Source organism: Eufriesea mexicana, unplaced genomic scaffold (genome assembly GCF_001483705.2).
Source record: "Eufriesea mexicana isolate 0111107269 unplaced genomic scaffold, ASM148370v2 scaffold354, whole genome shotgun sequence".
NCBI classification, from domain to species: Eukaryota; Metazoa; Arthropoda; class Insecta; order Hymenoptera; family Apidae; genus Eufriesea; species Eufriesea mexicana.
The window spans coordinates 551,907-574,485 of record NW_016908520.1 but is presented as its reverse complement, the minus strand read 5'-3'; the positions used below and the strand labels follow the sequence as shown (position 1 = coordinate 574,485).

Here is a 22,579-nt window from a genome sequence, read left to right as displayed (position 1 = left end):
CAAACTATGAAGTCATCGAATACACTTATAGTGATTACAGTGATACAGCGATTGCAATTGCGATTGCGATTACAAAGCGATAAGGATCAGCGCAGTCATTACCAAGTGATAAGGAAGAGCGAAAGAACGAAGAATTTTTATACCTCGCTCTAAATTAAGCAGGCTATCCCTAGGGTAGGAAGCATGCATAATGAACTTGGTCTAGGTATCTGTCGCATAATAACTGAAGATTATGGTGTCCCACGTAGCCCAACGTCTCGCTCGAGGTATTTGGACGGGGAAGGAATTTACGAAACGAAATACCACGTAAAATACGACGCGGGATACGATACGAATACGAAAGGGATGCAAAGAGAATACGAAAACAGGGATAAAAGTCCAAGAAGTCGGAGAGTCAACTGAATGAACCGACACGGAATCAAATTCGCACATAACGAATGTTTTATGTGTTGTTGTGTGAAACCATGTCGTATGAGACCTAAACATACTACAAAAATAGGGTTACGTTCCGAAAACTTACTAAAAACAAATTTTTTTTAGAGTCTACATAAACAACTTAATTTTTATTAAAAATATAAATATATGTACAACACAAAACAAATATTATTTTAATTTAATGCAACTTTAATTTAATAAATTTCTTCGTTGTTACTGCTCATGTAGAAGTACAGTGTTGTACAAAGATTTTTGCAATTTTCTTATTGTGTTAGAGCGAAACCGTGTTGTAGAAGGGTTCCCGCAATTTATGAATCGTGTTATAGGATGCCGTGTTGTATGGAGGGCTACCTGTATATAATCTTCGAATTTCCACTCTTCTCTAGCCAAAAAATTGTCGAGTGTAAAGGGTTTAAAGTTCAAAGTCTTGCAATTGCAAAATATCCAATTGTCACTTCGGCTCACTTAGCAGTTGCAGTGTCAATAAGACAGTTATATAGATCAATATAGACGGGGGTACGTTGTTACAAACTCGAGCTAAAATACTTCCAACGTTCCCGAGAAGATATCCCAAGTTGCCTGGCGTCATCTTCGAAAACGCTTCGGGAAGGCTCGCAGCAAATTGTTTCCTATCTGACCTGAAAGAGGCAGAGACGCGTTCCCCAGTGGCCTGGCGTATCCTCGATAATCGTACGGCCAACCACTTTTCTTCTTTTCCCCCGATGAGTCGGTTTAATCTCTATTTCGAGGCGCGCGAGCATCGGGCTTAAAACCATCGGCGGCGTTAACGCGCGTATCAGCCTGGCTGAATTAGGGTGCAGCCTGCGTGAGGACTTATTTCGGGATCGAGTGGCAGCCACTTCGTACGTAAATACGGGTCGCCGACAGTGAAACGGTCCTCGAACGGCATTCGACCCTTCGAGTGTCGTGTGGCGTCGTGGAAGAGAAAAAGGAAATGAAAGGGTTGCGCGATTAAATCGAATTAAAGCAATAAAGAAGAAAAAGATCCCGTCACAATGGAATTTATTTCGAGTCACCGGCTTCGCCCTTTCCACCTGGTCGAAGTCGTGTCGCTTGTACGTATATCCTCCATTGTACCGAAAAATGCAATATTTCAGTTTCATATCCGAGAAGAAAATAGCGTTTTCCTCTTTTTAATCCCTTTACCTTCGCGGAAAAATTGATCGCGAGTCACTGGTTCTCTTCCATCCACCGAGTCAAAGACGTATTTCTTTCCTACCTTTTCCTTTTTCCGTGCAGAAATAAAGAATATGTTTTGGTCTATGTTCGAGGAGAAAATAGTGCTTTTCCCCTCGTCTCTTTACCTTCTCGTTATCCCAATGAAAGTTCCCCCTTAGCTTCCTTTCAGCCACTCGTATTCCTTTTTAATTCTTTCTTACGTCAAAGAGTGGAGGATTTCGTTTTGCATAATTTTAGATACCTTTTTCTTAAAATTTCGTGTAATTTTTCTAGCGTCGATTAATGTTCCAAGGAGGTATAGCAGACCATTGTTCCAAGTTTGATCGATTTTCATAAAGAATATGTTTTGATCCATGTTCGAGGAGAAAATAGTTCTTTACCTCCTCGTTATGCCAATGAAATTTCTCCCTTAGTTTCCTTTCAGCCATTCGTATTCCTTTTCAGTTCTTTCCTACGTCAAAGAGTGGAGGATAATTTTGGATACCTTTTTCTCAAAATTTCGCATAATTTTTCTAGCGTCGATTAATCTTCCAGGGAGATATAGCAGAACATTTTTCCAAGTTCGTCTGATTTTCATAAAGAATATATTTTGATCCATGTTCGAGGAGAAAATAGTTCTTTACCTCCTCGTTATGCCAATGAAATTTCTCTCTTAGTTTCCTTTCAGCCATTCTTATTCCTTTTTAATTCTTTCCTACGTCAAAGAGCGGAAGATTTAATTTCCTATAATTTTGGATACGTTTTTCTTAAAATTTCGCGAAATTTTTCTAGTCGCGTTGATTAATCTTCCAGACAGATTTAGCAGACTATTTTTCCAAGTTCAGCGGATTTCCACTGGCTGTCTAGGTAATAGGTTCGACGGGAAGCCTCTTTGATGTGTAAACTCGTGTCTCTACTCCGATCGCGTTCCTTTGACTTTATAAACTCTGGCTGTACATGCCAAACGAGCCACGTTTTAAAGTCTGATCTTTGGAACAGACCTTTCTCCTTATTAAAACCAAGTATTCCGTCGACTAATCTTCGCCTCGGCTCATAATCATTCGAACAGTATCCATCTCACAGGCACTGTAAAAGGAAACCAGGAAAGTTAAATACCCTACTCTTCTACTTTCTTAAATTCTATCATCACTGACATGTCTCGAACTACGAGCAACTCTCGTGCTGTACGTATTTCTAGAATATGGCAGGGCGTTGGCGCGTGTTGCCAAGAAAATTGCAAGCCAGTTTCGCTCGCAGGATTTAAAGAATATTCCCAAATTGAAAATATAATAGGGGAAAAAGAGAATGAAAGAGTAAACGCGAACAGATCGGTAATTTCGAAGGTCAGCCGGGGTACCAAACAAGGACCCCTGGCTGGCAAGAAGGAAAAGGGTGGCTCGCTGTGGTGCACGCCCCGTGTTATTGATCGGGCTGGAGCGCACATCGGATTCGGAGACTCGTCGTGGTTGCCCTGGAGCCTTCGAAGCTTCGTCCTTTCCTCTCGACGGTGTCCGGGTACCTGATCCACGTGAAGCTAATACCGATTTCGACTCGCGACCTAAATGTGACGATTAAAAATCGAAAATCAATATACGAAATAACAAACGCGTATTCTAAAACGTCGAGAAATTACTTTGTTTTTAATTCGTCACGCTTGGAAACTGATATTTTCAAGATTTCCTGGATAAATTGCACGGTGTAAATTGAATTTTCACAATGTTCCATTCGGCTTCGTTGTTGGGAGTTGAATTACTAGTGTTAGGGAACAGGTTGCTTCAGTGAGATTGGAAATTCTCCAATCGAAATTAAAATTAAATGCTTTTAACACTAAACGTACCGATACTTTATGCATACCTATTTTTACCATAAATCAAATGATTCCTCGTGATACATAAAGTATGCAAAGAATATTTCTCGGTGAAAAATAAGTTAAAAGGGAAAGCGAGAAATTAAACCATCAAATAGTATACGAATTTACAGAAAGTCAGATGAGCGAAAGAAATGGCTATACATGTACAATTATAAAGTAAATTGTGAAAAAGAGTCATTACGATATTAGTCGAAATTGTCAATACAATTGAAAATTTTAATCAAAAACCTATATAAATTGAAATAGCTACAGCAATTCAGTAGGTTCTGATACTTTCATTTATGTGAAATTATTAGCTCATCACGATATTAGTCGAAAATGTCAACACAATTGAAAATTATAATCAAAAACCTATATAAATTGAAATAGCTATAGCAATTCAGTAGGTTCTGATACTTTCATTTATGTGAAATTATTAGCTCATCACGATATTAATCGAAAATGTCAACACAATTGAAAATTATAATCAAAAACCTATATAAATTGAAATAGCTATAGCAATTCAATAGGTTCTGATACCTTTCATTTACGTGAAATTATTAGCTCACTACGATATTAGTCGAAAATGTCAATATAATTGAAAATTTTAATCAAAAACCTATACAAATTGAAATAGCTATAGCAATTCAGTAGGTTCTGATCCCTTCATTTATGTCATTTGACCCTGCTTGGTACGTTTAGTGTCAAGGATGGACAAGTGCTCATAATTCGTAATTATGGATCGTGTATTGTTACAAATTATTGAGATACGAAATTGTGGTATATTTTATCGTCTTCGCTATGAATGGTTGAAAAATGATGAAGAAAGACGTTCATATGATTGAAAGTAGAGAATTCTTCGTAGAAATAGCGTTAAATAATTTACGAGGTGTTACCCGCAGCTTATTGTTTTCTAATCAGCGAGAACTATGCCTATTAATCTGCTCCGCTTGATCGTTAGCCTAACTCTGAGAAGGAACTTGGAAACGCAGTTAGCGGGTCTCAGCGGTCTCAGCATGTAAGGATAATTTTGTGGTAATTGAATATCGGTTCTCCTCGTGAACGGTGTCGTGCTCTGATTAATCGTCGGCCATCCCGCTAGATCTGCCTAGGACTAGCATAATTTCCGCTGCCACTTACGAACCATGGTAATGTCTCGCAGCGTATCCAAGTGTAGAACGGTGATATAGATTTACCATTGCTTTCGGTTTACTTCGACGCTGTGAAAATCCTTAAATTTTCCTTTGCGAGAAGAAGCTTATCGTTTGGAACGATTTTCGTTCAAGAGAAAGGTACAAAAATCAAGTTTCTTGAGAACAAGCATGAGATTTGTGGAAGACAAGCAGTTCCCTTTTTAACCCGTTGCTAATGGAGCGGTTTTGAGTAATTCGTACTGTGGGTGCCTGCCACGATAGTCTTTCAAAACTACCAGCGCTCATTTCTACTTAACCCTTTCGCTACTAGGGGTGACTATAGTCACCGACCAGGAGACGCCATCCACACACGACGGGTGACTATAGTCATCGACCACAAAAATTGAGTTAAAAATTAAAACAAGTGCTACCGTTCCCCTTAGCTCTCTTCGCAGAGAATTGCAAGCTCTATTGCAATGCTCAGTTTTTCCTTTTCTTTTCTTGTTCGAAGGATTTGCGTCAAAAGACCAAGTGCTAAAAAGTGCACTATCGTAATGTCACCATTTTTTGACACGTCGCTTCGTTCTACGGGAAAAACTTAAAACCCCCGTAGCGAAAGGGTTAAATGCGATTTTCGATCATAGCGTTGTTGGCAATAAGGACATAAAACAGTCCACCACTTAGCTTGGTACGTGAGAGTCCTAGGTCCAGCAACAGCGGACGCGTATATGTGTTTCTTAGCCATAGCAACGCGTTTACGTGGGACACATTTATGATGATCCCTCAGACCTATGAGTTATTTTCACCGAATACATATATATGGCACTCGTCCGCAAATTGCTAAAGAAACAAATTACAAGGATATCAAGTTGAAAGTAAATTAAAGGAAAGACACCGTACCGTGGTGCCCAGTCGCTGCCGCGATAGTCCTTCAAAACTATCAGCGCTCGTTTCTACTTAAACGCGATTTTCGATCATAGCGACGCTAGCAATAAGGACATAAAACTGTCCACCACTTAGCTTGGTACGTGAAGGTCCTAGATCCAGCAACAGCGAGTGCATATATGTATTTTTCGGCCATAGTAACGCGTTTACGTGAGACACGTTTACAAGTCCCTCAGCCCTATCAGTTTCGCCGAATGCATATATGTGGCACTCGTCCGCAAATTGTTAAAGAAACAAATTACAAGGATACCAAGTTGAAAGTAAATTAAAGGAAAGACACCGTACCGTGGTGCCCAGTCGCTGCCGCGATAGTCCTTCAAAACTATCAGCGCTCGTTTCTACTTAAACGCGATTTTCGATCATAGCGACGCTAGCAATAAGGACATAAAACAGTCCACCACTTAGCTTGGTACGTGATGGTCCTAGATCCAGCAACAGCGAGTGCATATATGTATTTCTCGGCCATAGTAACGCGTTTACGTGAGACACGTTTACAAGTCCCTCAGCCCTATCAGTTTCGCCGAATGCATATATGTGGCACTCGTCCGCAAATTGTTAAAGAAACAAATTACAAGGAGTAGCCAAGTTGGAAGTAAATTAAAGGAAGGACAGTATTTAGCTACGTGCAAACCAGATTTCTCAGGTCAAAGAACGCTGTTCGTTTATCAGACGCGTCTCTCCAGAAACAAAAGGAACTGGAGCATCTAGATATTCCCTCGTTCGTGGCATACGCCAATCCAGAGAGATGGAACATTTTTATCTCATCGTTGCACATCCCATATCACCTATGCTTGTATATGGATGAACATAGATGTATATGATACGTATATACGTATCGTCTCCTTCCTTCGTTTCTCTTATAGCATTGCACGAACGATCGATTCGAGTGTTCCGAAGTAATCAACCGTGCTGGCTTATGTCAAAGACGATCATCCAGGTAACTGGACCGCCGGTGTGTCGTCATTAACGATCAACCAGGCTGACCTGCTGCAGGCTGTTAGATCGCTCCATTTTGTTCCAGGGCTCTCTATTTTACGCCATTTTACCGGCTGCGGTTTTGTTCGTTCGAGAAAACCAAGCCGTCCCCCTTTTCTCGTGTCTCATTCTTCATTCCGAAGAATGGGCTCTGGTCACATGACCGATGACTCGTTAGCTTTTCATGCAAATAAGTTTTATCTTTTCCCACGTACTTTCTCACGCTAGAAAAAATCGTTGCATTCCTTACACGAGCTAAAACCCATTTATTTATTTTTTAATTCCATTCTTACAGGTATTTTCCAAGATTCTATGTTTGAATATATAATAGAAATTTCTGGGTTTTAATTTGCAGTCACGAAATTGAAATTTTTCTCGCAGAAAATAAAATTATACCGTATCAGTGCCAAATTCAAGATAATTCGAATAATACAGTAACGAGTACAGTATAAATACGGTAATAAATACCCACAATTTTCCAAACCATACAAATACTAAATATTCTGTTGTCCCTTGGACAAACATCCCTTGGTTTCTCCGTTACACTTTCCTCGATTGGCAATGTCCCCGTCCACTTCCCTGTTCGCTAGAACGTGCTGTTTACGACATCTCCGGTGGACCAATCAGCGAGAAGGTATCAATAAACTTAGGGGAAATCCCTAGACTTGGCGTATTATTCCGCTCATGGACGCAAGAATCCTCGAACACCTTTAACCGTTTGTCTCAGAGGGTTTTGATAAAACACTGTCGGGGAATCCCAAGCAGCGCGATCGCGCTGCCTCCAAGTGGGTACTAAATGTCCCAAGCAACGCGATAGCGCTTCTATTTTATGTCGAGAAATTCCAATTCCAAGCGGCGCGGTTTGTTTATATTATGGCGATGAATGGCCAAGTGGCACGATGGCGCTTCGACTTCGACAGTCGGTGACGCACCGTCAGCTGTCGAGGACGCTCGAAATGTGCTGGGTTTCCTCGACATAAAATCTGAACGTGATCGCGCTGCTTGAGACTGAAACAGTTAATCGTTCCGGTTATAGTAATGATTTTAAGATGCCGTGTTCAGGCATCAGCGATGTTCAACTGACGACTAGCCCCTATCACCGCACGCGTATCAGCACCTACTCGTAATGGCAGTTAAAAGGATTTTTACGACAAAAGTAAAACTTGCTAAGAATATAATGAACCGGCGTAGACAAGATGCTTACAAAAGGGATGAAACGTGATCTGTGGCATATGAAGAATATTCAGCAACTAGTTAGTTGGCGATTGTCGTGGCTCGCGGATTATTCCGCGCGCGGTGATAGGCGACAGTCGTAGCTCGCGGAATATTCCGCGCTCGGTGATAGGCGACAGTCGTAGCTCGCGGAATATTCCGCGCTCGGTGATAGACGACAGTCGTGTTTCGCGGAATATTCCGCGCGTCGATGCAAATGGGTTAATTAGCGCTGAACGAGTCGATAAAGGAATGAGCCGTGGAAAACAGTCCTGTCTCTACCCTCGCTTCGACGTAACCTCGTTTTTCCGTTCGTCTTTGCCCGCACGGTCGGGCAACGACACCGGCGAAGAAGAGGGGTCGTAAGCACGACCCCGGTGCCGGTGTCCTGACACGAGCTGTGGCCTCTAGTCGACGAACCGTGCGCTGATTTTGCAGTCGCAGCTGCAGGAATAAACGGGGACACGAGTTCTTCGCTCCCCCGTACTCTCTTCGAGTCAAAACATTCACGATGCGCATAGCTGGCTCGTTTTCCGCGCTTTTCTTCGCTACTTTCCTTTCTGACCATTGTGTAGAAGCGAGGAGAAGTCATTTTGTTTCGCTCCACAAAGGGCCAAGAATTCGTTGAAAATTTAAAGTGTGACTTTAAGCGATGCGGAGAATGATAAAAATAGAGCTGCATAACTAATAAAGAAGATACGAATGGAAATTTTTACCTCGTTATTCGTGTATAGGATCGTGCTACTCTGAAGTACCTAGGCTGTTAGGACGAGTTGCACGCAGGTATCCCGGTTGCCTGATAAAATATTCCTCGGGTTTGGAAACTGATGGATGGTGGTCGTATTTCAAAAATCTCATTTTGGGCAGCAGATGTTCCTACCAGGCCGGCAATCTCGCAATAAAAGTTAGATAGCCTGGTAAGAGCTGTTCAAACATCGTTTCAATAACAGCGAGTCGCTGGAAATTGAGGTTCGTGAAAAGCAAAACAATGGCGGATAAGAAAGTATGGAACAGGGCGAAAATCCGTGTGTTCACGCATCCCCAGATGTATTCCTGAAGGAAATAGACAAGATACGTTTATGGAACTTCCGTATGACAGCCACCTGGAATACGCTGCACTCCGCTATTTTTACACAGAGGCCATTTATTTTCTCAAGAACTTATGGTCGCGATGTAAGTTTATCTTTTGTGTAAACATGCCTGGAGATAATTCCTTTCGGATATAGCTGATAAGATGTCCTCAAAATAGTTTTCTCTGCTTACGCTAGGCGTACTCGGAAGAAAGGAAAACAAGTTATAATATAATACAAGTAAATATTTAATTATAACATAACTCTGACAACAATAATTACAAATTAGAAATCCACCAAATTTCATTCCTTGGTATTTCGTGTCGTTTCTATAGAGGTCCCTTACCGATCTCTGCAACTCAAATAACAGATGGCGTATTTTCGAGTACTTTGCCATAGACTTAATAACAAGGAGTTGTACATATGCATAGGGAGAGAGTAGCACGTGAGCAAACCAATATATTTGTTCGATTTTTCTCTATATCTTGTAATCTCTATGAAAAGCAAAAAAAAAAGAAAAAAATAATACACGAACGAAAAATAGTAGACTTAAACCATTCAAATATATCAAGAAAAATTATAATGCAATTATAGAATAACGTAATTTTCATCTTAGCGTGTTTTCTTTAAGATCAGTATTTACGGGATAACCTTTATTTAATATTTATTACGGAATATTTATAGAATAACCTTATTATGGAATAACCTTTATTTAATATTTATTACGGAATAACCTATTAGTTCTCTGTGTCGTGTAAATCTCCTCCAATATACGCTCGTGCTTGCACAGTAATTTCTTTTCCTCCTTTCACGTGGCCTACGTTCTCTCGAGCATCTTTGTGCGACAGTGCAGCCGAAATCTCGACGCGTTCTCCCTCTTGCGGCGGAAAGATAAAGCAAATCAGGGATCCCCGTAACGCTCGAATCTAGATGGAATCGTTAAAGCGTTGTAAACTCGGCCTTTCGTTAAGGTGTATACACGCGGTATACGTGTGTACATATGCAGTGGCGGCACACACCGAGTGTCCTCGTCGGCGGTTTCATGGAAATGGATCAAGCGTTTCGATGAATTTTCACGAGCCGCGAGGGTTAGTGGATTAACGCTCTCTGCGCTCGCAGCTGCGCAGAGGACGTGTCTGACATGAAACTGGGTTGCACTACTTCGTTCGAGACTGGCTGCAACCGCGGGACCGGCTAAGGTGCAATGTGCATAATGCATGGGTGCACAGGTCGAATCGAAAGGCGTCTAACGAGGGAAGTTTCCTTGTTAAAAAATTCTACAACTTACAGTGTTTCGATTAATGCGTGTGCCATAACTTTCTTGTTAATCGAACTTTCACCGTGAATACGAAATTAACGTAAGAAAATCGGATACCTTTCTTTTATTTTCGATTTTTATTGCGATAGAGGAATTATTTTCCTTTATGTTTATTTTTAACTTAGGCAAAGGTTTCTTTCTAGAAATAACCTAGTTGAAGCATTACGCAAAGTAGATTGCGCGGGCAGTAAGTAATATTTTATGGACAACATAAACACGAGGCATTAATCTGCGACTCGTTTGAAATCGAACTATGTACGTACCTTTTAGAGCCGTGATGCGATCTCCCAAAGGAATCAGTAAATGAAAGGGGCCGAATGGAACTCGGTCGTGGAATGTCCTATCAAATGACGTTTGCAATTAATCGGGTTAGCAGGGTCGCCGAGCCCACCTACCACTGTTAATTCGAACCTTCCACTGGATCATCGGAATCTGTTTGTCGCGTCCGATGCATCGAACCGGTAATTAATGCTAATGAATTATATCGCAGAAAAGGTTATGTTAGAACGTTCGTCGCAGCTGGAATAATTTGTATTACAATTTTTGAGGCATTTAATGTTGATAATATAGTAATCCCTATGGTAATTATCGACCTTAGAATTAGTTTGTATTACCACCGCGTGATGTCCTTCTTTTATTAGGTTTGCTAATTCGAACTATCCATTGGATCATTGGAATCTGTTTGTCGCGTCCGATGCATCGAACCGGTAATTAATGCTAATGAATTATATCGTAGAAAAGGTTATGTCAGAATATTCGTCGCAGCCGGAATAATTTGTATTATAATTTTTGGAACATTTAATGTTGATAATATAGTAATCCCGATGGTAATTATCGACCTCAGAATTAGTTTGTATTATTACCGAGTGATGTCCTTCTTTTATATTTGTATATTAAGCGTGTTGCTTTGGCTTTAGCCGCCAGTGTGTCCCGAGTGTTACGATGTGTAAGTCGTTTTAAAAGCATTCTGTGAAAGTAAATTTTGTTCTGTAAATCACAACGCTGTCTCCTTTGATATCAAAAAGAACCACAATAATTAACATTTAATACCGAGAAAAAGGTGAGAATATGTAATAATTACAAACGTAACAACCACGATATAAATAACATTTATTTATTACTAAGAAATTAGTAAATTTTCGTTAAGAAGTAACGAATAAGAGACTTTCTTGGAATAAGGTTAATAAAGTCAAGAAATGACGCGTACTTTTTGAATGAATTAGACAAATAATATATTATAAATGTTTCTCAATATAAATTGTACATGTACAAACAAATGAATGGATTGGATTGCTTTGGTTGCACACTCGAATATTTGGATTAATTTTTGTATGCAGGATAATTCACCTTATGCAGGATATACGACCCTTTCACTTTAGAGGCACGATTCAGAATGAATGTATGGTTAGTATCGATGGGTAATTATCGATCACAGCGCCATACATGAGATAATGGTGACATCTATCGTTTATAGTTCCTATTTAATTTATTCTATTACTGTTCTACATTTTTCAATATTTGTTTCTTTTTATTTAACGAATAAGAGATTTTCCAATATTTATCTAATAAATTTTCGTTCGTTATGTTTCAGAAAAAATTATGAAGTATTGACTGTAGTATAATTACCAACTTAAATCTATAACCTATTAAGTTTTCATTCGTTATGGTTCAGAAAGAAATTATAAAGTATTGACTATAGTATAATTACCAACTTAAATCTATAACCTATCAAGTTTTCATTCGTTATGTTTCAGAAAGAAATTATGAAGTATTGACTATAGTATAATTACCAACTTAAATCTTTAACCTACCAACGATGTTCATTGCCATAAGTTCTAGCTTGTTCGTTGGTTGCTACATATACATCATTCAACTGTTGATACGACACGTAGATTTTAAGCTCAGGTAGATAGTATATTGACAAGTGAAGCAAAGTTCCTTTGGACCGGAAATAGAGTTGTCTTCATACGTCATCCTCGCTATCTTTGACCAGCTAGGATCCCAAACTCCTTCAACCACCGAAATAGTATTGGCAAACTAAAAATAGTATCCAGATACTTTCGGAGTCTGTGTAAATATAATCAACAGTACTATACTCTAAATAAAAACCGCTTTTTAATACAAATTTCATTTACTGCTAATACATAGAATTTCATTGAAAAAAAATTGTTAATATTACAAATTTCATCGTATAATTGTTTACATGATTTTGCAGATTTTTGATTCAAAATTTTTTTCAGACATTTCTGTCGTTATATTTTTATCCCAATTTTTTTCTAAGTAGTTCAAGGTTGAAAGCAAAGTCTGTGAAAAATTTACAGGGCTACCTTCTTCTAATAATTTCCTATGAATTTTTAAACACGGTTATAGAGGTTATGTCATACTGATCTGCCCTCTTAAGCAATTCAGTCGAAGATTGTAAATAATAGGAAGCTATTTTGATATTTATATATTTTAATTTAATTTTTCTTTACCAAGAAAATAATTTTCTACCATAAAAGGTATTTATGTAGTAAAATGATTGTTTTATTCAATTTATAGGAGTACGTGAACCGATATCATGGACAAAAGATGGGCTCTTTGGAACCTCACGTGTTCGCGTTGGCAGAGGCAGCATACAGGTCTCTTCAGGACACAGAGAGTAATCAGTCCTGCGTGATATCAGGGGAAAGTGGCGCTGGCAAGACGGAGACCACGAAATTTATCCTGCAGTACCTTTGCTCGGTGACCAGCAATGTCGACACGTGGGTGGAACAACAAATTCTTGAGGCGAACACCATCCTCGAAGCTTTCGGTAATTAGTCTATCAACCTATCTATTAATAATCAATTTCCACCTGTTAATTACATTTTCCCACAGATCGCCGCCAACCTCCGATTTCCCTAGAAGCCCTATGTCATCCTAACACGAATCCTCGTCTTCTATAAAAATGACAAAAATCTTACCACCTAACATCTTATCTCCGAATAGTAGAATTATTTTAAATCAGACTGGAAGGTATTTATTATTCTTTTCAAAATGACCGATAACACTGTCCATCGCGAGTTTTAATCTGTAATAAATATCCAATGGGTAAATTCTTGTAGAGTTCACTTCCCTGAAAACAAATCTATGATCGAAATTGCTCCAGCACCCTCAGTTTTCTAAAAATCTGAGTTCTGAAAAGACACGATTTTTGGCTAAAACGAAGCATTGTAAGAAAATATAAATTAATACGAAGTAAATAAGAGAAGAAATCTGCAAAGAAGATTCTAAACGATTTAAACGATGTCTGTAATATATAGTCGACAATGGATCGAAGATCGATGGAAGATTACGATCGTTACCGATTTTATTAATTATTGCTCTTCTATAATAGTCAAACATTTGTTAATCTTTTCGTTTTTATTCTAAATTTATGCTCCAAACAATTTGTTATAATTTTAATTTGTTATTAATAGTAAATTTAATAATTTATATATTTTTTATAAACCAAAACTGCATTCGTAGAATAAATTTTCATGATATATATAAATACGACAAAATATTTTTATTTCCACTGTTTTCTGTTTTAAACTTTGATGAACAAAAAGCGTAAAAGATTATAATTATGGTCATAAAATCGCAGAATTGGCTAGAAATTTAGGATGTATCAGGAGCACATAACTAGAGTTAGTAATATATTTAAATAAAATCAATAATATTTTAAGCGACTTCGATCAACGTCATCTATTATATTGGACCCGAAGCTCGGATTAGGTAACAGGAACACAGACAGTGCAAGGAGGTAGTTTAAAACCACCATGACACCTTAGACGATGACAGACAATGGTTAGAAAAGGACCGAGTAGCTTAGGCAGTGAAAATTAATAAATAAATCAATTCCTGCGATTAATTTGTGAACTTTTATAGACGCATCGCAAAGCTGGATATTTACTCAACATTCTTATCCAATTTTTGCACGTAATTTGATGCTAATTAATTTGTTATTATTACTTAACGGCGTACGGGATTTGATAACAAAGTTCGACCCGATTGTTCGTCGAAATAATTAATTATGAACAAAATTAGAAGTAAAATACGAAAAAAATTCTATGAGAACATTCCCAAAGATATTGCTTTTATAATGTGTGCACGTAATTCATAAATTAATTGCATAGGAAACAGTAATTAATAACATATCGGGGAATAATTTACTCGTAGTTATTTAATTGGGAAGAAATTAATATCCAAAAATATGTTAGAGAGTTAATAAAGGATTCGTCTTTACGATACAAGTATAAAAGTTCATAAATTAATTGTAGAAATTGTGTAATTTATTAATTTTCTAATGCCAAATGAAAATTTAAGAAACAGCGGTAGGCGCCATCTATGATTTTCAACTGAAACACAAGCTTCCAGTGTAAAGTTATAGGTGGCGCTTACCGCTGCTTCTTAAATTTCGTATCCGGTTTTGCGATTTTGTATCAGGATAACATGATATGCAAGGAGGTCGCTCGCCGAGACAGTTCCAAGAAATGACGGCATTTCCAAGAATTTTCGGATAATACTTTTGCCGTTTTGCCGTAAAATTTTCGCTCGATTTTACAACTTTGTATCAGGATAACATGCCATGATAGGAGGTTGCTCGACGAGACAATTCCAAGAAATGACGTCATTTCCAAGAATTCCCGAACAGTACTTTTGCAGCCTCGCCGTAAAATTTTCGCCCGATTTCATGACTTTGTATCAGGATAACATGACGTGAAAGGAGGTCGCTCGCCGAGACATTTCCGAGAAATGACGTCATTTCCAAGAATTCTCGGACAATACTTTTGCCGTTTATTCTCGGTCAATACTTTTGCCGTTTATTCTCGGACATTACTTTTGCCGTTGCTGGACAATACTTTTGCTGGCCCTGGACAATACTTTTGCTGGCCCTGGACAATACTTTTGCTGGCCCTGGACAATACTTTTTCCGCCATGGTGGACAATACTTTTGCAGCCTCGCCGTAAAACTTTCGACCCCCTTCGCGATTTTGTATCAGGATAACATGATATGAAAGGAGGTCGCTGGCCGAGACAGTTCCGAGAAATGACGTCATTTCCAAGAAATCTCGGACCATACTTTTGCAGCCTCGCCGTCAAATTTTCGCCCGATTTCATGACTTTATATCAGGATAACATGACGTGAAAAGAGGTCGCTCGCCGAGACAGTTCCGAGAAATGACGTCATTTCCAAGAAATCTCGGACAATACTTTTGCAGCCTTGCCGTCAAATTTTCGCCCGATTTCATGACTTTGTATCAGGATAACATGACGTGAAAGGAGGTTGCTCGCCGAGACAGTTCCGAGAAATGACGTCATTTCCATGAAATCTCCGACAATACTTTTGCAGCCTCGCCGTAAAATTTTCGGCTGATTTTGCGACTTTTTATCTGGAGAACATAATATGACAGGAGGTTGCTCGCCTATCAATTCCAAGAAATTACGACATTTCCAAGAATTCGCTGGACAATACTTTTTCTGCTTCGCAGTAGATTTTTATTATTTTACTTACCTTATACTTACCTTATACTTACCTTATACTTACCGTCCTTACATACCTTCCCTTACTTGCGTTCCTTTCTTTACTTAGCTTAATTAGTTAGAAGGAGAGTGCAAGTCCTTCGATTTAGTTGAAACTTTGCAGCTTTGTAGATATCATCATGTAGTTTAAGAAAATATATCATTATAGCCGCAGCTACTCAATAGTTTTTGAGATATTTGCGATTAAAGTTTTATTACTTTGTTAATTATAAATTTATTTCCAATTTGTTTCAAGTTAAGTTGTAGCGAAACTGGGACGATCGAGAATTGATATAGTGGAGGACCGGCATTCGATTCCTGTCCCTATAGGTTTGATAGTTTTTTCAATATATTTTTTATTTTGTATTCATTTTTCATTGTATATAAACGAGTGTAATTAAAATTTCTTATTAAAAAAAATTATTTTTTACGCTTTGTTATGCTAGTATATATTTATTACAAAATAATAAGAATATTATGCAAGAAAAATACTTTTCTATAGCAATCTTATTTACTACAGGAAATACAAAACCTATTGCTCATGTAAGTATTAATTATTAAATTAAACATCGTATAAGAATGTTGCCTATAATTCCAGCTTTGCTCTGCAGCTATAACTGTTCATGAATTAATTACAAAAACTTGGCACTTTATTAATTTTCTACTGTCCAATTGATTTCTAGTATCCAGTTCGAATAAAAGTTTTACCGCCAGCGATCAGCGCCATCTATGATTTGGTCTCAAAAGTCAAGAAAGTAGTAGGAATATAGAATAGGCAAGGAGGTCGTTGAAGAACTCGCCACGTGGCAAACAAGGACAGAGAGGGGATAGAAAAGGATAGAATGGCTTCGACAGTGTAAAATTAATTAATTACTCAATTTCTGTAATTAGTTTATGAACTTTTATAGTTTTATTGCAAAGCTCGAACTCTAGGCTACATTCTTATATCATTTTCGTAAAGAATTTAACTCTAAATTGTTAGTTATTAATTTTTATTTGATAGCGTCTATGATTTCGTAACGGCGGCCATCACGATCTTCCGTGAAAATATTTAATACTAAACGAAACTAGAAGCAAAATGCGATCAAAAGTTATATGAGAACATTCGCAAGAACATTGTTTTTATAATGAGTGCATAAAGTTTCATAAATTAAATGTGTAAAGGATAGTAATTAATGAAAAAGCAATGGCGTCTTCGACAACAATTCAAATACTCCGTAGAATAATAATTAATAATTAATTAATTAGGGACAAATTTCTATCAAAAAATATATTGAAAAATTCGTGGAGGATCTGGCTTTATGATGCAATTATAAAAGTTCATAAATTAATCACAGATATTGAGTAATTAGTGAATTTTCCACAGCCGATTCGATTTATTAAAATCTGTGATTAATTTATGAACTTTTATAATTACATCATAAATCCAGATCCTTCACGAACTTTCCAATATATTTTTCGATAGAAATTTGCCCCTAATTAATTAATTATTAATAATTATTCTGTGCAGTGTTTGAATTGTTGTCGAAGACGCCATTGGTTTTTCATTAATTACTATCCCTTACGCAATTAATTTATGAAACTTTAAGCACTCATTATAAAAACTATGTCCTTGTGAATCTTCTCATATAACTTTTGATCACATTTTGCCTCTAGTTTCGTTGAGTATTAAATATTTTCACGGAAGATCGTGATGGTCGCTTTTACGAAATTATAGACGCCATCAAATAAAAATTAATAACTAACAATTTAGAGCTAAATTCTTTACGAAAATTATATAGGAATGCAGTCTGAAGTTCCAGCTTTGTAATGATATTATAAAAGTTGTGTACGATATTATATAAATTGTGTACGGAAATTGAGTAATTAATAATTTTTCACTGCCGGAGCCATTTTATCCTTTTCTATCCCCTCTCTGTCCTTGTCTACCACGTGACGAGCTCTTCGACGACCTCCTTACCTATTCAATATTCCTATTACTGTCTTGATTTTTGAGCCCAAATCATAGATGGCGCTGATCGCAGACGGTAAAATTTTTATTTATTCAGCAGTAGAAAATTTATAAATTCCCAAGTTTTTCTAATTAATTCATGAACATCTATAGCTGCACAGCAAAATTGAAATTATAGACAACATTCATATACAGTATTTAATTTAATAATTAATACTTACATGAGCAATAGGTTTTGTATTTTCTGTAGTAAATAAGATTGCTATATAAAAGTATTTTTCTTGCGTAATATTCTTATTATTTTGTAATAAATATATACTAGCATAAGAAAGCGTAAAAAATAAGTTATTTTATTAAGAAATTTTTTTACAAATTTTTCATACACGAAAAATGAACACAAAATTAAAAATAGATTAAAAAACTACCAACTATGGGACGAGAATCGACCCACGGTCCATTACCACAGGAATTTTCATCTATGACTGTTAGGCCACGACTGCACTTGTAAAATGATGGAAATAAATCTGTAATTAAGGAAGTGATGAAACTTTAATCGTAAATATCTCAAAAATTCTTGAGCAGTTGCCGCTATAATGATATATTTTCTTAAACTGCATGACGATATCTACAAACTTGCAGAGTATCAACTAAATTGGTGACCCGAAGCACTTGTACTCTCCTTGTTAGCTTAATTGCTCTTCATTTAAATATCTTTTAAACAGACATTGCCCATTCTCTATTTTCAAATTCCAAAGAGAACACTGAAAATTTACAAGAGGTAGGAAATATCTTAAACTTTGTGCGTAACTCTTAGCTTGGTATCCTTTCCCGAAGATTGTTCTTTGGGAAACAATACCAATTACCAGGTCCCACCACGAGGAGGTGGCTACGCATCGAGACCCGACATGCGCCCTAGTGGCGCAGCCTGCTGGCGCTACCTATATCAAAGGTACCCTAATCTAACTTGGAGCGAATTAAGTTAAAATGACTCTACTGACACTTTATTAAATTTGGTGTCTTACAAAAGGAGTTTCGGTTCGGTATACTGAAACTCTACTGTCGCAACGCTAAGATATTTTCAAGTTCCCATAAAAATAGGGAATGAAATATCAAACACGCGAGCAAATAGAAAATCGCGACGCGCCCGAACGAGTTCGCGATTATTCGAAAGACCGACTAGCCTAGGCGATGCACTCCCGTGTACAGAGATAACTTCATACCTCGGCACCCTCCCGATCGGGCCTAGCTCAATTCCAGTCACTGTCGCACTCGCCAAGACTTACACGTGGACCAAGGATAGTCCCTGAACCAATGAAACTTCTAGTGTCAACGCGAGGGCCCTGCTGGGCGGTTGCCGGCCAAGACAGACACTTCGCATCCCAGCCACACGGGGTAGAACTTAATCATCCCTGTGGTCTAACCGTAGATGGTACTAGTCCGTCAGCCAGCATGTGCCCGAGCCCCAGTCGCGTACGACTTAGGCAGCGGACCGCCCCGTCGAGGTCAGAAGACGCACTGATCCGAGGGGGTCACCCTGGAACCCGATGCATGACGAGATTGACAGTGACTGGAAATGAGTGTCGGAGACGAGTCGTGAGGATGACTTACGAAGCATGTACTTATCGAGTACACGAGAGCACGTCGCGTAGGCTAGTCGGTACTTACGAACGATCGCGATTATCGCGAGAACAATTATGTTCTATTTGCTAAACGAGGGGGATAAGAAAATGATAGAGAATTTATAAATTTCGCTCCAAATTAGGTAGCTTACCTTTGTACAGATAGCGCGCACATGATACTTAGTCTATGGATCTATCTTATGATTACTTAAAAGTAAACGCACGCATCGTTCATTGATGTGTCGCAAACAGAATCTTGAGAAACCTAAAAGCTAAAACAGAATATATTATTGTTAATATGTAGCTGAAAGGAAAGGGATTAGTACGAGGAAACCATCAAGGATAATAACCAAATGGAACGAGCAAGCCAACGACGAGACCTGAGCAACATAACTACGAGACAGAAACATTCCAACGGTGAGATATAAACATACCAACGAGGAAGCGCTCGAGTATTATACGAAATACTCGAACGCTCTAACGAAAACAAATCGAACGGAAGTCGTAAAATTTGTGAAAGGAAAGATTTAGCCAACGATGAGACATAAGTAAACCAACGACGAAGCATTCGAATATTATACGAAATACTCGAATGCTGAAACAAAGACACATAGAATGAAAAAAATAAAATCTGCAAGAAGAAATTATTGTTAAATTATTTAAGAGAGTGGACAATGGCCACTGAATAGCCATTGATCTAGCCAACGATGATATACAAATAAACCAACGACGAAGCATTCGAATATTGTACGAAATACTCGAATGCACAAACAATGAAAACTAGAATGAAAGAAATAATATCTGAAAGAAGAAAGATAATTAAAACCTGAAAGAAAAAATAATTAGTACCTGAAAGAAGGAATTATTATTAAATTATTCAAGAGAGTAGACAATGGCCATTGAATAGCCATTGATCAAGCCAACGATGATATACAAATAAACCAACGACGAAGCATTCGAATATTGTACAAAATATTCGAATGCACAAACAATGAAATCTAGAATAAAAGAAATAGAATCTGAAAGAAGAAAGATAATTAAAAGCTGAAACAAAAAATAATTAGTACCTGAAAGAAAAATATTAACGCGGACCCTCCGAAGTCGAAGCGACAACTGGCTCGAGCCTGCACGCGGGCCCCTTATATAGCGGCGGCCGACCGAAGATCGGCGAAAATTTCCGAACTTTACCGATTCCTTTAAAAGTTACTTTTCCGCTGTAATAACTAATAATTTATTAATTTTCTTGACTTTTATCGTTAATATACTTTGCAAACTATTTGTTATCAATGATTTTAATTTGTTATTAACAATAAATTTATTAATTTATTAACTTCTTGTAAGTTCCGAATATATTCTAACACAAATACGTCGTTTGTTAAGTAGTAGGCAATAATTTATTAATTTTTTCACTTTTATTATAAATATACGTTGCGAGCAATTTGTTATTAACAATATTAATTTGTTATTAACAATCAGTGTAATAATTTATAAACTTTTTGCAAATTATAGTTACATTTTGACACAAATTCGTTCCAAGTTCAAGTAATAGCCAGTAATTCCTTAATGTTTTCACTTTTATTATAAATTTACGTTGTGAACAATTTGTTATTAACATTAATAATTTGTTACTAACGATAAGTATTATAATTTACGTATAATAGTATATGTGTAATTATTACTCAAAATGTTCGAATTGATGCTGATAATACTATTAGTTTTTCATTAATTACAATCTTCTATGCAATTAATTTACAAATTATATGCACAGATTATAAAAACAATATCCTTATGAACATTCTCATATCATTTTTGTTCTTATTTTACTTCGAATTTTGTTCATAATTAATTATTCTGTTGGACCATCGCGCCGATCTATATTATCGAATGACGTCCGTCGTGAAGTAAGTAATAATAACAAACTAATTAGCGTCAAATTATGTGCAAAAATTGTATAAGAATGTTATGCAAGGAGCCAGCTATACGATACAGTTATAAAAGTTCATAAATTAATCGCAGAAATTGCATAATTTGTTAATTTCCCAATTATTCCCCAATAATTCCCAATCGCTAATACCGTCTTCTTTCCTTTTCCAGGAGGTTCAACAGCTGGTTATGAGCTTAATTTTGGATCAGTTAAATGATCATGAGTTGATTTGCTCTTACCACTAGACTTTTTATTTAATATCGCAGATTCTTCTTCATCTTCCTCTGCTTTTTCGCCAAATGATAAAAGATTGAAATTCCTGTAACAAAATGTATCATTACAAAGAATAATATTATCATGGATAAATGCTACAAACATATATGATTTTTACTTTACTCCTCCTGTTTTAGTTTTTGAACTGTCCTTTACTTCTTCACTTTCCTCTACTATTATTCTTGGTATATCAGAAAATGGATTGTTCAATAATTCAGCTTTTATCATTTTGGAGCATAAAGTGGCCTATCATTCTACAAAAAAGGGGGAATATTATATTTATATCAATTCTTGATATATTTTCTTATAAACATTAAATTTACCTCATCTACAAGTGCTTCTTTAAGTTTAAGCATGTTATATATTGTTTCTCCAGTAACCTTACCAAAGATTGTATGTTTATTCTGCAATTCTGATGTAGAACCAAGAGTAAAGTAGAATTGGGAATCATTATCATCTCTGCCACAGCAATTGAACCTCGTCGACAAAAAAGTAATCTTGTATGAAATTCGTCCTAAAACACAAATATCTAATAATTATTTTTGAAGAAAAGAATCATTCATTTTATTTTTAAATATAGGCTCACTTTAAATTTCTCCATTACAGTTCTCCAAATATGCTTTCACTACCTCCTCCTGTACCTTTGAGATCACCACCATATGCTATGAATCCTTGGATAATTCTATGAAATATAGTGTCATGGTAATAACCTTCCATACATAATTGTATAAAATTTTTACATGCCATGGGAATTTCTTTTGCCCATAATTCTAACTCAATATCACCAACAGTTGTTTTCATTGTAACCTTGTTATAACAAATATATGAATTTTATTAATGTAAAATATTTTTGAAATCAAAGTTATTAAAATTTATTATTTATTATTATAATTCAAAGTGGAAATTACTTAATATATTAATACAAAAATTTAGAAAGTAAATATTGTAGATCAGTTAAATTTTTAAAAAAAGATATGCAATCCATTGAAATACTATTAACCAATACTTATTACTATACCCTTACAATTAGTGGCTGGCTCTTACATATAAATATTACTCATGTTTGTGAGTCTCCTGTAATAAAAACAATCCTTAGTCAATAATATTTCGTATTAAATCTTTAATCATTTACAAATCAGGCAACCAAATGGTTCTTTTTTCTAATAATCA

General features: G+C 36.8%; 1 protein-coding gene across 2 annotated transcripts in view; it reads left to right on the top strand.

The window, feature by feature from the left end:
* The window catches only part of Myo81F (unconventional myosin 81F), a 71,028-nt gene that overhangs the window by 33,316 nt on the left and 15,133 nt on the right, over window positions 1-22,579 (top strand). For both annotated transcript variants that reach the window (XM_017912247.1, XM_017912248.1), the window contains exon 4: window positions 12,658-12,910. In XM_017912247.1, the coding sequence (XP_017767736.1) occupies window positions 12,658-12,910 (253 nt within the window). The remainder of the gene's footprint in view (window positions 1-12,657; window positions 12,911-22,579) is intronic.